Source organism: Microplitis mediator, chromosome 7 (genome assembly GCF_029852145.1).
Source record: "Microplitis mediator isolate UGA2020A chromosome 7, iyMicMedi2.1, whole genome shotgun sequence".
Classification (NCBI taxonomy): domain Eukaryota; kingdom Metazoa; phylum Arthropoda; class Insecta; order Hymenoptera; family Braconidae; genus Microplitis; species Microplitis mediator.
Window position 1 is genome coordinate 5,414,783 of NC_079975.1, and position 12,673 is coordinate 5,427,455.

General features: G+C 28.5%; 3 protein-coding genes across 6 annotated transcripts; all 3 read right to left on the reverse strand.

Annotated features, from left to right (window-relative positions):
* Window positions 1-38: 38 nt before the first annotated feature.
* LOC130671810 (SET and MYND domain-containing protein 4-like) lies at window positions 39-2,696 on the reverse strand. The gene is made up of 5 exons (XM_057475899.1): window positions 2,548-2,696; window positions 1,365-2,420; window positions 1,028-1,296; window positions 632-931; window positions 39-531 (listed from the first exon to the last, which is right to left on the reverse strand). Exons 2-5 carry the CDS (start codon window positions 2,416-2,418, stop codon window positions 277-279), a joined length of 1,878 nt encoding a protein of 625 aa, XP_057331882.1. The 5' UTR covers window positions 2,419-2,420; window positions 2,548-2,696; the 3' UTR covers window positions 39-276.
* A 798-nt stretch (window positions 2,697-3,494) lies between these two features.
* LOC130671811 (SET and MYND domain-containing protein 4-like) lies at window positions 3,495-7,510 on the reverse strand. 2 transcript variants are annotated; one of them, XM_057475901.1, is made up of 5 exons: window positions 7,276-7,510; window positions 5,367-6,407; window positions 5,029-5,297; window positions 4,620-4,925; window positions 3,495-4,521 (listed from the first exon to the last, which is right to left on the reverse strand). In XM_057475901.1, the coding sequence occupies exons 2-5, from the start codon at window positions 6,397-6,399 to the stop codon at window positions 4,270-4,272; spliced, it is 1,860 nt and encodes a 619-aa protein (XP_057331884.1). In that variant the 5' UTR covers window positions 6,400-6,407; window positions 7,276-7,510; the 3' UTR covers window positions 3,495-4,269. The 2 variants fall into 2 exon arrangements, with proteins under 2 accessions (XP_057331884.1, XP_057331883.1); XM_057475900.1 differs by having other exon boundaries at window positions 3,500-4,521; window positions 7,287-7,510.
* A 614-nt stretch (window positions 7,511-8,124) lies between these two features.
* On the reverse strand, window positions 8,125-10,697 carry LOC130671760 (SET and MYND domain-containing protein 4-like). 3 transcript variants are annotated; one of them, XM_057475832.1, is made up of 5 exons: window positions 10,553-10,697; window positions 9,377-10,414; window positions 9,036-9,304; window positions 8,639-8,944; window positions 8,125-8,543 (listed from the first exon to the last, which is right to left on the reverse strand). In XM_057475832.1, the coding sequence occupies exons 2-5, from the start codon at window positions 10,404-10,406 to the stop codon at window positions 8,292-8,294; spliced, it is 1,857 nt and encodes a 618-aa protein (XP_057331815.1). In that variant the 5' UTR covers window positions 10,407-10,414; window positions 10,553-10,697; the 3' UTR covers window positions 8,125-8,291. The 3 variants fall into 3 exon arrangements, with proteins under 3 accessions (XP_057331815.1, XP_057331816.1, XP_057331817.1); XM_057475833.1 differs by having other exon boundaries at window positions 9,377-10,458; window positions 10,553-10,629; XM_057475834.1 differs by having other exon boundaries at window positions 9,377-10,471; window positions 10,553-10,623.
* Between the last annotated feature and the right edge of the window lie 1,976 nt (window positions 10,698-12,673).

The following is a 12,673-nucleotide window of genomic DNA, read 5'->3' on the forward strand; positions in this document are numbered from 1 at the left end:
TTTAAAAATGTTCGATTTCAAATCATTTTATTAGTTTTATAAATGATGAGACTATTGTCCTTTAAACATAATTGTTAGTCATTGTAATATATATTGTAATTGAAATAATTACGGATACAAAATTTTTAATAGCTTTCGTCATCATACATTTTATATAAAGTACATATATTTCCATTATAAAGATAATTCTCAGTGACTTAGTTGTTCTGAGATTCAAAATATTTATTATTTTTTGGTTAAAAAATTTACTGATTCTCAAGTTTACATTTCGGATTTTTATTTAATATATCCTCTAATGTAAGTGATTAAGTTGAATAATCCAACTTTTGCTGCTACCATTTCTTGACAAGGGTATCTGTTGCCGCCTAAAAGATTAAGCATTGCTGATAAATCAGCAATCATTTCAATAACTTTACCTGAAGAGATATCTTCAGCGGGATAATCTGCAATTCGATTTATTATAGGAAAATGGGTGCTGCACTTCTTTAAAATCATATTGAACTCATGTTTAGTTTTTTCCCGTAGTTGTTCCTATTGAAAAATATTTTTAAATAATATAAAGATTCATTTGGCAAACTTAACGGGTGAGTTAAAAGCTCATTAATGATATGAAAAAATAAATAATAATTACCACACATGGAGGTTGATAATATGGACCCCAGCCATTGGCGCAAGCCGGACAATGACATAAAAATTTGAAATCCATTTGTATCGATTGTCTTCTTTCTAAAACCGCGGCTTCTCGATAATTACGACCGTAGGTGATAAATATTTGTTCACCTTTATTGATTGGCTGAACTGCAATCTCAGTACTTATATCTCCTGTAGATAGTGAGTACATATTATGGTCACAACTATGACTACATAAAGACAAAAGTGCTGGCAAAAATAAACCACATTTTAAAACATTTCCTTGACGATTCATTGATATCTGCAATTCATTATAAGAAATAAATAATAATTATTTCATTAAAGAATTTCATAAATAAATAAAGTCTTGGAGTAATGATAAAAATAATGAAAATACTTTGATTGAATTCGTAATAATTATATCCATGTGCTTAAACATTAAGTTCCCAATGAAAATTGCCCATTGGTTATTCATCAACTCCGTTGGATCATCAAATTTTTTCCCAAGTATTTCAGTAGTTCCACTTAACAAAAATAGTATTGTTGCGATTGCAAGTTCTATATCCGCAGTTTCCTTTGGATTTGATTTTAATCGGAATAAGGAATAAACACTAGCATATTTTGTATCATCGTATACATCTCCAGTGAAAAGTTTCAAAATTGAGTCTGAAATAATTATTTATTAACTATCGAGTAATTGAATATTAAAAGAAAAAAAAAAATTTTAATATTACCCTCTATTAAATCAATCTCGTTGACTTTTTCACACAATGCGTTGACTGTTCCAAATTCTTTTAAAGCTTTTACTAGTAATCTCACGCTAAGTAAACATGAGTCTAAATACTCATGAAATCGAAAATGAGCTAAAATTGCCGTAATTGCTGGACATTCGATGTCGTGGTGGTTTTGCCAAGCAGTATCACGACATTCTTCATTACAGTAAACAACGTTTGAACATTGATTACAAGGAACGCTACTCCAAGTATATCTCGAACAATTCCAGCAACATCGATATCTGTACTCAGAATTCAGTATAAATGCATAATATCTGTGTACCCAGAGAGTTTCACCTGCCTTAATATCTTTGGTAGCTACAATATGACGGCCAAATATCGCAGAATTTTCTATGCCAATAGAACCTGAAGCTCTCAATATTTTCGGATTATCACCTGGTGTTTGAGGGAAAAATTCACTACTTTCCCAAAATTTAACAAGTTTTTTATAAGATTTTTTTGTCTCCAGTTGATCTAAGCTGTTTTTCACTCTTTTTTTCTTATCATCGTCCATTTTCTCGGCCCAAATCTTTGCTTGGGTAATGGCATCATCAACTTCAGAACGCATTTTTGGATTAAGAGCTAGCAAATTTTTTGCTTTGCGAGCATATAATATAGCCTTTAAATTATCTGGATAACCGATTTCAAATGCTCTCTCTATATCCTTCAAAGAATCTTCATACATACCCCCATTTGTTAGTGCTGCCGAGCGATTTGCAAATCCACATGCTAATAATTCTGAGCCAGGTAGTGCGTAGGCTATCGCCTCACTATAAATTTCAATCAATTTTTCTAGCGATGCACTTGAAAGTATTTTATTTCCCTCTTCTAGTTTTTCTCTAGCAGTTTCTTCATTTTTTGATTCACGTTTTATGCTTGGTAACGTGTCGTTTCTTATTAAACTTTTCATCACTTTTTTAAAAAAACCTTCATCGTGCGTTTCTGGAAAGATGGTGGCAGAAATTACTTCATTCACTATTGGTATCAATTGATAACTTAAGTTATCCCAATCCATTTCTATAAACAAAGTAATATAAAAGATATTTTTTATAAATTTTCAACTACGTATTAAAAATTTTTTTGATAATTACAATGTGAATAATTATTATTTATTTCAAATAAGATAAATAGTAGACAGTTATACCTTACAATGAAAAAATTATTGATTATCTTTGATGAATAATTTTACAAGTATTTCATTCGATTACGTTTAATTGCGTCCGTTGATGTGACACTCAACGATCTCACTGTGAATATTCCTCTCAGCCGCTTTTATAGTCAGCATGTGATTTCTATATTCCCACTATTAAATAAAAGAGCAAGTTCTCAGTAGCCGGACTGTAAAAACAATGTGTTCTTTATTAATTTTTATATTTATTCCTGCCATCAGACGTTTATTATTTTACGATACTGAGAGCGATTTATTTTTACCAATCATCTTACTCATTAAATAATATATGTTTTTTTTCATGAAACCCAAGAAAATGATTTTAAGCGTGGAGGCTTCGTACTATGTGTTGAGAATACAACTGATTTGGTATCCCTCTATTTTTAAACTTGATTAGCAATAGGAAAAATAATAATAATAATAACATAACTCAACAATTGTAAACTTTAGAAAACTAAAAAATCTAAAATAATTTTATTTCTTATCCTTTATGGCCATTATTTTATTTTGAATACTTTAAAGTCTTACAGAAAAAAATAAACTTTATAAATGAGTATTTGAAATTACAACTCGGAACCCGGGTGTCAATATGGGGAATCTTAACATTCAAATAGTAAATTTTATAATACGTGTCGTCAATTTTCTTAATATTAGTTACGATTTTTAAAGTTCAAATAGTAATTTTTCTTGCATAGACAATAAATTTTTATACTTATCCGGTATTTATTCATGTTTTAATCATAAATGAAAAAATTACTATTTAGAATGAAAGTATTTACTGATCACTTTATCATTATACTACTTGTCGTTCTCAATTTATATAGTTAATTTTTTTCCGTGCAGTCATACTAATGCAATTATTATGTTTACATTTATTTATTTATTATTATATTATTTTAATGAATTAAACTAAATACAATGTAAGTGTAAATTAAAGAATGTTGATTTTGTATTCAGCTTTTGTATTTTCTTTACTGTTTTTTTTTAAACTTAAAATATCTTAGTTTACATTGATTAAACTCTATTTATTACGTTTAACAAGTAAATTACATACATCGATAAGTATGCAGATTATATTATAATCAACAGCTAAAATTACGGGGAAACATAAACATTACAGATTTGTGACAGGTCATAAGTGAGGCTGTTTGAATAGAAAAAATTTTACATTGTCTTAAATTACCATAATAATTTTATCTTGAAACTGTATTTAAACTAAATTATTACTAATAGAAAAAGTTTACTCTATCAATAATTTATTCAGTCGTCCGGATACAAAATTTTTAATAAACTTTTATAGCTTTCGTCATCATGCATTTTATTTTTTTTATTTTGTTGAAGAAGTTATTTTAATTTATAACTTATACTTCATACATTTTATATGAAGTATAAAGTAGGAGGCCCAGTAACCGATAAGGGAATTAATACCCGATCACTCATGTATTTGTATGTCTATATTTACTAAATTATACTAAATATAGATATACATATTCATGGAGTGATCGGGTACTAGTTCCCTGATCGGGTGTTAGGTCTTTCACATTATAAATATTCATTATGAAAATAATTCTCAGTGTTTCTTGAAAATTTGTTTGAAGCGATAAAAATGTATGATTTAGTTTTTTTGAAATTAAAAATATTTAATAGATTTTGCGTAAAAAATTTACTCATTTTCAAACTTATATTTCGAATTTTTATTCATGTATATCTTCTAATGCAGACAATTAAGCGGATTAATGCTTTTTTGGCTTTTATCATTTCGTTGCAAGGGTATCTGTCACCACCTAATAGATTGAGCGCTGCTGATAAATCAGACATCATTTCAATAATTTTACTTGGTGTAATATCTTTAGAGAAACGTTTCGTAAGTAAATTTATTATAGGAATATAGGTGGCACATTTCAACGAAATTATAATTAGCTCATGGCTGATTTTGTCCGGTAGCTGTTCCTATTGAAAAAAATTTTTAAATAATATAAAAATTCATTTGGCAAAAGTAATGTGAGTTAAAAGCTCATTAACGATATGAAAAAATAAATGATAATTACCACACATGGTAGAAATTGATAATATGGACCCCAGCCATTAACGCAAGCCATGCATTGACACAAAAATTTGAAACCCATTTGTATCGATTGTCTTCTTTTAGCAGCCGGTGATTCCTGATAATGAGGTCCATAGGTGATACATATTTGTTGACCTTTTTTGATTGGCTGAACTGCAATCAGAGCTTCAATGTCTCTTGAACATATGAAGTCAATGTTATAGTCACAACTATGGCTGCATAGATCCGAAAGTGGTGCCAAATACGAGCCACATGTTACGGAGTTTCCTTGACAATCATTTGAGATTATCTGTAACCCATTAATTGTTATAAAAAATGATTCTCTCAAAAAATTTTATAAATCAACAAAAAAAAAAAAAAAACACAGAATAAGCATAAAAAAATGCAAATACTTTGAACGAATTTGTTTGAACTATTTCAATGTGTCTACATATCAAATTTCCAATGAAAATTGTCCATTTGTTGTTCATTAACTCAGTTGGATCATCAATTTTTTTACCGAATATTTCAGTAGTTCCACTCAACATGAATAGAATTTCAACGATTAAACGTTCTATACCCATTGTGGGTATTGGATTTGATTTTAATCGAAATAAGGAATAAACACTAGCATATTTTGTATCATCGTATACATCTCCAGTGAAAAGTTTCAAAATTGGGTCTGAAATAATTGTTTATGAATTAGTAAGTTATTTATTATAAAAATAAGAAAAACAGATTTAAATCTTACCTTGTGTGGACTCAATCTCGTTAACTTTATCATACAATGTTTCAATCGTTCCAAATTCTTTCAAAGCTCTTACTAATAATCTCACCCAAAGCAAACATTTTTCTACATTAAATTTAAATTGAGCTAAAATTGCTGTGATCGCTAGGCATTCGACATCGTGGTGGTTCTGCCAAGCAGTGTCACGACATTCTTCGTTGCAGTAGATAACGTTTGAACACTGATTACAAGGAACGCTACTCCAAGTATATCTCGAACAATTCCAGCAATGTCGATATCTGTATTCAGACTTTAGTGTAAATGCATAAGATCTGTGAACCCAGAGAGTTTCACCTGCCTTAATATCTTTGGTGGCTACAATATGACGGCCAAAGATTTCAGAATTTTTTATATCAATAGAACCTGAAGCTCTCAATATTTTCGGATTATCATTTGGTGTTTGAGGAAAAAATTCACTACTTTCCCAAAATTTAACAGGTTTTTTAAAAGATTTATCTGTCCTCAGTTGCTCTAAACTTTTTTTTACTCTTTTCTTGTTATCATCATCCATTTTTTCTACCCAAATGTTTGCTTTGGTAATGGCATCATCAACTGCAGAGCGCATTTTTGGATTCAATGCTAATAAGTTCTTTGCTTTGCGAGCATATAATTTAGCCTTTAAATTATCTGGATACCCGATTTCAAATGCTCTTTCTATATCCTTCAAAGAATCTTTATACATACCCCCATTTGTTAGTGCTGCCGAGCGATTTGCAAATCCACGTGCTAATAATTCTGAACTAGGGAGTGCGTAGGCTATCGCCTCATTATAAATTTCTATCAGTTTATCTAGCGGTGCACTCGATATCATCTTATTTCCTTCTTCTAATTTTTTTTTAGCGGTTTCTTCATTTTTGGACTCACGCTTTATGCGTGGCAATTTTTTACTTTCTATTAAATGTTGTATCATTTTTTTAATCAAATTTTCATCACCTGTTTCTTGATATAACACATCGGGAATAACCAGCGCATTTATCTCTCGTAATAAGTGATCCATATTAATTTCTAATAATAAATAAATGTGAAAGATTTTTATTTATATCTTTTTACAATATGATCCTGAAGTTAGCAGACAATTAGTAATTTTCGGATTTTTTTTTCACCATGGTGAAAATCAAATCAATTACAAAAAAAACAAAAACCAAAAATATCATGTAGAAAATTTAAAAAACTACAGGCGTAAATTTTTCAAATATTTTTTTTTATAGTTTATCATTTTAAAAATATTAGACGTCTGCTAACTTCAGTATCATTTTACAAATACGTATTCAAAACTTTCTTTTTAATTATTGAGGCCATTCTCAGACACCCCCCCCCCCTTCTCTGACTTTAAATTGTCATAAGCGTATCAAAATTTCATCAATTGATTAAAAAAAATTAAAGCATGAATTGAAAAAAAGACAACGTAGTGGCAATTCCGCTGAGATGTAGATTTTAAAAAAATTACTTGCAGTTAATATCAATGAGGAGTTTAACGAGATTTGTTAAATAAATTCCAGTAAAATCTTCATGTCGATTTTATGATTCGAATTTTCAAATTTTTTAGGCTAAAATTTATCCAACAAATTTCGTTTAACTCCTAATTGATAACACCTGCGAGTATTTTTTTAAATTCTACATCTCGGCAAAATTACTATTACGTTGTCCTTTTTTCAATTAAGGTTTTAATTTTTTTTTGATTAATTAAATCAATTTGAATACGGTTATGGCAGTTGAAAGTCATTGCACATTTTTAAAAAGTGGGGCGCGCTATCAGAGAATACCCTTAAGTAACAACATATTTATTTTAATCAAGATAAATAATATTTAGTTCTCTTATTGAAAAATAAAAACCATTAAATATATTTCATGAATAATTAATTAATTATCTTACTAGTAAATTACCTCGTAGACTCTGCACGTCTGCAAAATTTTAAACAAAGGTCTTTTACTTTTATTCTTATCGATAGCCGTTTGTTACTTCATATGTTATAACACTGGGAGAGGTACAGTGTAACAAAGGTTTTTTTTTTACATATGTTTTTTTCTTTTTTTTTTTTATAGAACCCAAACAATGAGCATAGTTGTCCGTCGCACTACGGACCCCCTCTACTCATTCGAAACATACTCTTTCGTTAGGACAACTTTAGAATATATGAGGAAAATACAGTTGGTATCCCCCTATTCATATATTTTAAGGCAGCATTTACAACGGGACAAAGTACGTAAAACTTTATCCTGTAAATATGATAAAAAAATATTTGAATTATAATTTTTAGATATTCTAGTGAGAAAGACAAATTTTATATGATGTACATACAATCATTGATCAATAATTCTATAACAAATAAATTATTTTTAATTTAAATTGATTTTTAATATTCATAATTATCGGTGAATTTCTATGAATTGTTTTCAAAATTCAAATTTTAACTTTTATTAATAATTTAAATTGTCCGGTGAAATTATCACCAATCTATAACTTTTTATAATTATAAGTAAAATACATAATTGACAACTTTAATTACATTAATTAGTCGTTTATAATTATAATTGAAACAATAACAAGTGCAAAACTTTTAGTAGATTTTTATTTTTATTATACATTCCATTCGTTTTATTTTGCTCATAAAATTATTAGAATTTATAATTTGAATTTTATAAAAATTGTGTGATTATAAAAGTACTTATTTTTTGACTAACCCTGGTGGAAATTTTTCGGACTTTTCTCTGAAAAAGTCTTTAGAACTTTAGAACTGAGTTTTTCAGAGAAAATTCCGAAAAATTTCCACCAGGGAATTCGGTGTTTGTTGAATAAAATTTTTTTTTTTATCAAATTTGTGAGATTTAATATTTTGTGGGCTTGAAAATTTGCTCATTCTCAAACTCATCATTCTGATTTATATTCATTTATATATACCCTGCGATACAGTTGAATATTTCGAATAGTGCAAGCTTTGTTTCTACTATTTCCTTACAGGGGTATCTATCACTGCCGATAGTATTAAGCATTTTCGATAAATCAGATATTATTTCAATAATTTTACTCGAAGTAATATCTTTAGTAGAACGCTTCATAAGTAATTTTATTATAGGAATATGTGTGTTACACTTCCTTAAAATTTTAATGAACTCGTAAGTGGTTTTTTCCGGTAGTTGATCCTATTGAAAAAAAATTCAATAAACATTAAGATTAACTTAGACAACTGAACGTGTGTGAATAGTTGATTAATTATTTAAAAAGAAATCATAATTACCACACAAGATACGTGGCGATAATTTGGGCCCCAGTCATTAATGCAAGCCGTGCATTGACACCAAAATTTAAAAAACATTAGTATAAACTGTTTTCTTTGAAAAGCCGGTAATTCTTGAAAATATGGCCCATAGGTGAGATATATTTGTTGACCCTTTTTGATTGGCTGAACTGCAATTGTAGCATTGATATCACCTGTAGATAATGGGTAGGTGTTGCGATCACAACTATGGCTACATAAATCTTCGAGTGGTGCCAAAAAGGAACCACATTTAATATTACTTCCTTGACGATTATTTGAGAACATCTGCAATATATTAGACATAATAGATTAATATTTCATCGAAGAATTTTATACATAATCAATCTTGGAATAATGATCAAAATAATGGAAATACGTCGATTGAATTCGTCTGAATTATTTCCATGTGCCTAAACATCAAGTTCCCAATGAAAACTGCCCACTTGTTGTTCATCAACTCAGTTGGATCATCATATCTCTTCCCAAGTATTTCAGTAGTTCTAACTAACAGGAATAGTATTCCAACGATTTTGAATGCTAGGCCTTCTGTAAGTACTGGATTCGATTTTAATCGAAATAATGAATAAACGCTCGCATATTTTGTATCGTCGTATACGTTTCCAGTGAACAGTTTTAAAATCGGGTCTGAAATAATTAATTATGAATTAGTGAATAATTCAATATGTTAAAGAAAAGATAGAATATAGTAAATCTTACTCTCTATTAAATCAATCTCTTTGATTTTTTCGTGCAATGCGTTGACTGTTCCAAATTCTTTCAAAGCTTTTACTAATAATCTCACCTCAAGCAAACATTTTTCTTCATTATCAATATTAATAGCTAAAACTGCAGTAATTGCTGGACATTCAACATCATGATGCTCGTGCCATGCGATATCTCGACATTTTTCATTACAGTAAATAACGTTTGAACACTGATTACAAGGAACGCTACTTAAAGTATATCTCGCACAATTCCAGCAATATCGATATCTGCACTCAGATTTGAGTGAAAATGCATAAGATCTGTGGACCCAGAGAGTTTCACCGGCCTTAATATCTTTAGTAGCTACAATATGACGGCCAAATGTTTTAGATTTTTTTATGTCAATAGAACCTGAAGCTCTCAATATTTTCGGATTATCATCAGGTGTTTTAGGTAAAAATTCACTACTTTTCCAAAATTTAAAAGGTTTTTTAAAAGATTTATCTGTCTTCAGTTGCTCTAAACTTTTTTTTACTATTTTTTTGTTGTCATCGTCCATTTTTTCGGCCCAAATCTTTGCTTGGGTAATGGCGTCATCAACTTCAGAGCGCATCATTGAATTTAAAGCTAACAAATTCTTTGCTTTGCGAGCATATAATTTAGCCTTTAAATTATCTGGATACCCGATTTCAAATGCTCTCTCAATATCCTTTAAAGAATCTTCATACATACCCCCATTTGTTAGTGCTGCCGAGCGATTTGCAAATCCACGTGCTAATAATTCTGAATCATGTAGTGCATAAGCTATCGCCTCACTATAAATTTCTATCAATTTGTCTAGCGGTGCACTTGAGATCATCTTATTCCCTTCTTCTAACTTGTTTTTGGCGGTTTCTTCATTTTTTGATTCACGTTTTATGTTTAGAAATATTTCATTTTCTATTAGACGGTTCATTGTATTTTCAATCAAATTTTCATCACTCGTTCCTTGTGAGATATAGTCCAAAATCGCTTCATTCATTAATCGAAAGAAATGATCCATATTTATTCCTATCGATCGCAGAGTATTATAAGTAAAGTATGTTTATAAATTTCTACAATAAGAAACTTAAAATTTTCATTGACTATAATCTAAATAAATTTATATATATATTTTTGTCAGATTAATTAAATAAAATAGAATTTTACCTTATGATGAAATGTCCTAAATAACTTGAATGAACTATTACTCTCCGTAGAATACGTGTCGAATGTATTCAGTTGCGTCAGTTTATAATACGAGTAACATATATGTTCTTATCGTTAGCTGTTTGTTATTTTAATATTGAATGACGTTTACGATGCCGAGCAATAATTGCGGCGTATAAGTTTCTTTCCCTGGAATCTGCGCAATGATTCAGGAGAGGAGAGGTAGTAAATATATGGATATATAGTAGTGTAGGAAACCCAGCTCAATTTTGATTTTTGATTTTTTTAATCTTTCGACTTAGACTGCGTTTATAAGTCGATAAAGTATATAAAAAATTAAGTATTGTTAACTTTAGGGAAATAAAAAAATCAAATAATTAAAGCAAAAATATTTAACTTTGTATTTTATTATTAATATTTTATTGCTTGCTTTTCCGTTTTTTTTTTTTTGGAGTTAATTAAATGAAATATTTATTTATAATTTTTAAGATTCTAATTTTTTTACATATAACCGTCGTGTATGATATTACTTTTATGCAATTTTAAAATTTTGCCCATCAATTATATTTTGTAGATTCATTAACTTGAAAAATCATCGAGTTACACTATTCGATATGCAGTATACTGATTTTTATTATTATATTTGCTTCATATTGTCTGGAATTCACAATCAGTCAAAGTTTTATAAACTTATAACTAAGAATCAATAATGAATATATTTTTCTACAATTTGTCTCCAATAACGTAATGACAACGATAAGTTTTTACGTTCCAAGAGACCACGTCATTTTAAAACGAAAAAGTTGGAATTATTAAATCATTAATAAAAAATTATTTTATAAGTAATTATATGAAAGTTATAATTTGGTTTTTATTTCTAAAACTATATGAGTTCTTATTCTTCTCTTTTATTATTTTTTACTTTTCACAACAAAATATTAAAAATATTAATTAACAAATATTAAAAATTAAATTATCAATAAAAATAGTAGACGTAGACTATTTTCGAAGAGACGAAATATTCTCGATAAAATACATGTGTTATTCTATTAATATTGTTGAATTTAATACATATTGCTTTTGACCAGACTTGGCATTAAAAATTTTTTTCTATATGGGGCATTCCACGGCAAATCGACCACTCTTGACCCCGACCCTTTTCGATTTGGTTGAAAATTTTTTTTCCTTTTATACCCGATTAAAATCATTTTTCAGAAAATTTTCAAATTTTTTTACCCAACCCAAAAAAAGTTATGAGTTTTTCAAAAATAAGGCTTTTATTTTATCAAATAGCTATAACTTCTTCAAGAATTGACTAATCGGGACGTTTTTTTTTTCAAAATTTTTGTCATTGAATGTACTTTAAAAAAAAAAATACAAAAAAATTTTATGATGATAAACTCTATGAAATTTTCAGTTTTTTTGAAAAAAACCGTGATTTTCTTAAAGTACGTCATGTTTTATTTTTTTTTTTATTTTCTCAAAAAAAACTTCATTTAATGCTGCAATTTTTCCCGCCAATCCTAGAGTGGGCCGACTATTCCTTCTATTTTTTTTTATCAATTGAAAAAAAAATTTTTGCCCAGTTGGGCTTATTTTGCTAAACATCAGTCTGGAAATTTTTGAGGATTTATAGATGACATCCGGCTTTGAAGAATTAAGACGAAAAAATTAATTGATAGTGGTAATCCTCCAAAATAAGCCCAACTGGGCAAAAATTTTTTTTTCAATTGATAAAAAAAAATAGAAGGAATAGTCGGCCCACTCTAGGATTGGCGGGAAAAATTGCAGCATTAAATGAAGTTTTTTTTGAGAAAATAAAAAAAAAAATAAAACATGACGTACTTTAAGAAAATCACGGTTTTTTTCAAAAAAACTGAAAATTTCATAGAGTTTATCATCATAAAATTTTTTTGTATTTTTTTTTTTAAAGTACATTCAATGACAAAAATTTTGAAAAAAAAAACGTCCCGATTAGTCAATTCTTGAAGAAGTTATAGCTATTTGATAAAATAAAAGCCTTATTTTTGAAAAACTCATAACTTTTTTTGGGTTGGGTAAAAAAATTTGAAAATTTTCTGAAAAATGATTTTAATCGGGTATAAAAGGAAAAAAAATTTT

Bases quoted from the DNA above. Each gene is read 5' to 3' on its own strand.
- LOC130671810 (XM_057475899.1), bottom strand. From the start codon at position 2,418: ATGGATTGGGATAACTTAAGTTATCAATTGATACCAATAGTGAATGAA. The intron at 1,297-1,364 runs GTAATATTAAAA...TAATTATTTCAG, and splicing joins CGAGATTGATTTAATAGAGG to ACTCAATTTTGAAACTTTTC. The intron at 932-1,027 runs GTATTTTCATTA...AATGAATTGCAG, and splicing joins TTATTACGAATTCAATCAAA to ATATCAATGAATCGTCAAGG.
- LOC130671760 (XM_057475832.1), bottom strand. From the start codon at position 10,406: ATGGATCATTTCTTTCGATTAATGAATGAAGCGATTTTGGACTATATC. The intron at 9,305-9,376 runs GTAAGATTTACT...TAATTATTTCAG, and splicing joins AGAGATTGATTTAATAGAGA to ACCCGATTTTAAAACTGTTC. The intron at 8,945-9,035 runs GTATTTCCATTA...AATATATTGCAG, and splicing joins TTCAGACGAATTCAATCGAC to ATGTTCTCAAATAATCGTCA.
- LOC130671811 (XM_057475901.1), bottom strand. From the start codon at position 6,399: ATGGATCACTTATTACGAGAGATAAATGCGCTGGTTATTCCCGATGTG. The intron at 5,298-5,366 runs GTAAGATTTAAA...CAATTATTTCAG, and splicing joins CGAGATTGAGTCCACACAAG to ACCCAATTTTGAAACTTTTC. The intron at 4,522-4,619 runs GTAATTATCATT...TTTTTTCAATAG, and splicing joins ATCAATTTCTACCATGTGTG to GAACAGCTACCGGACAAAAT.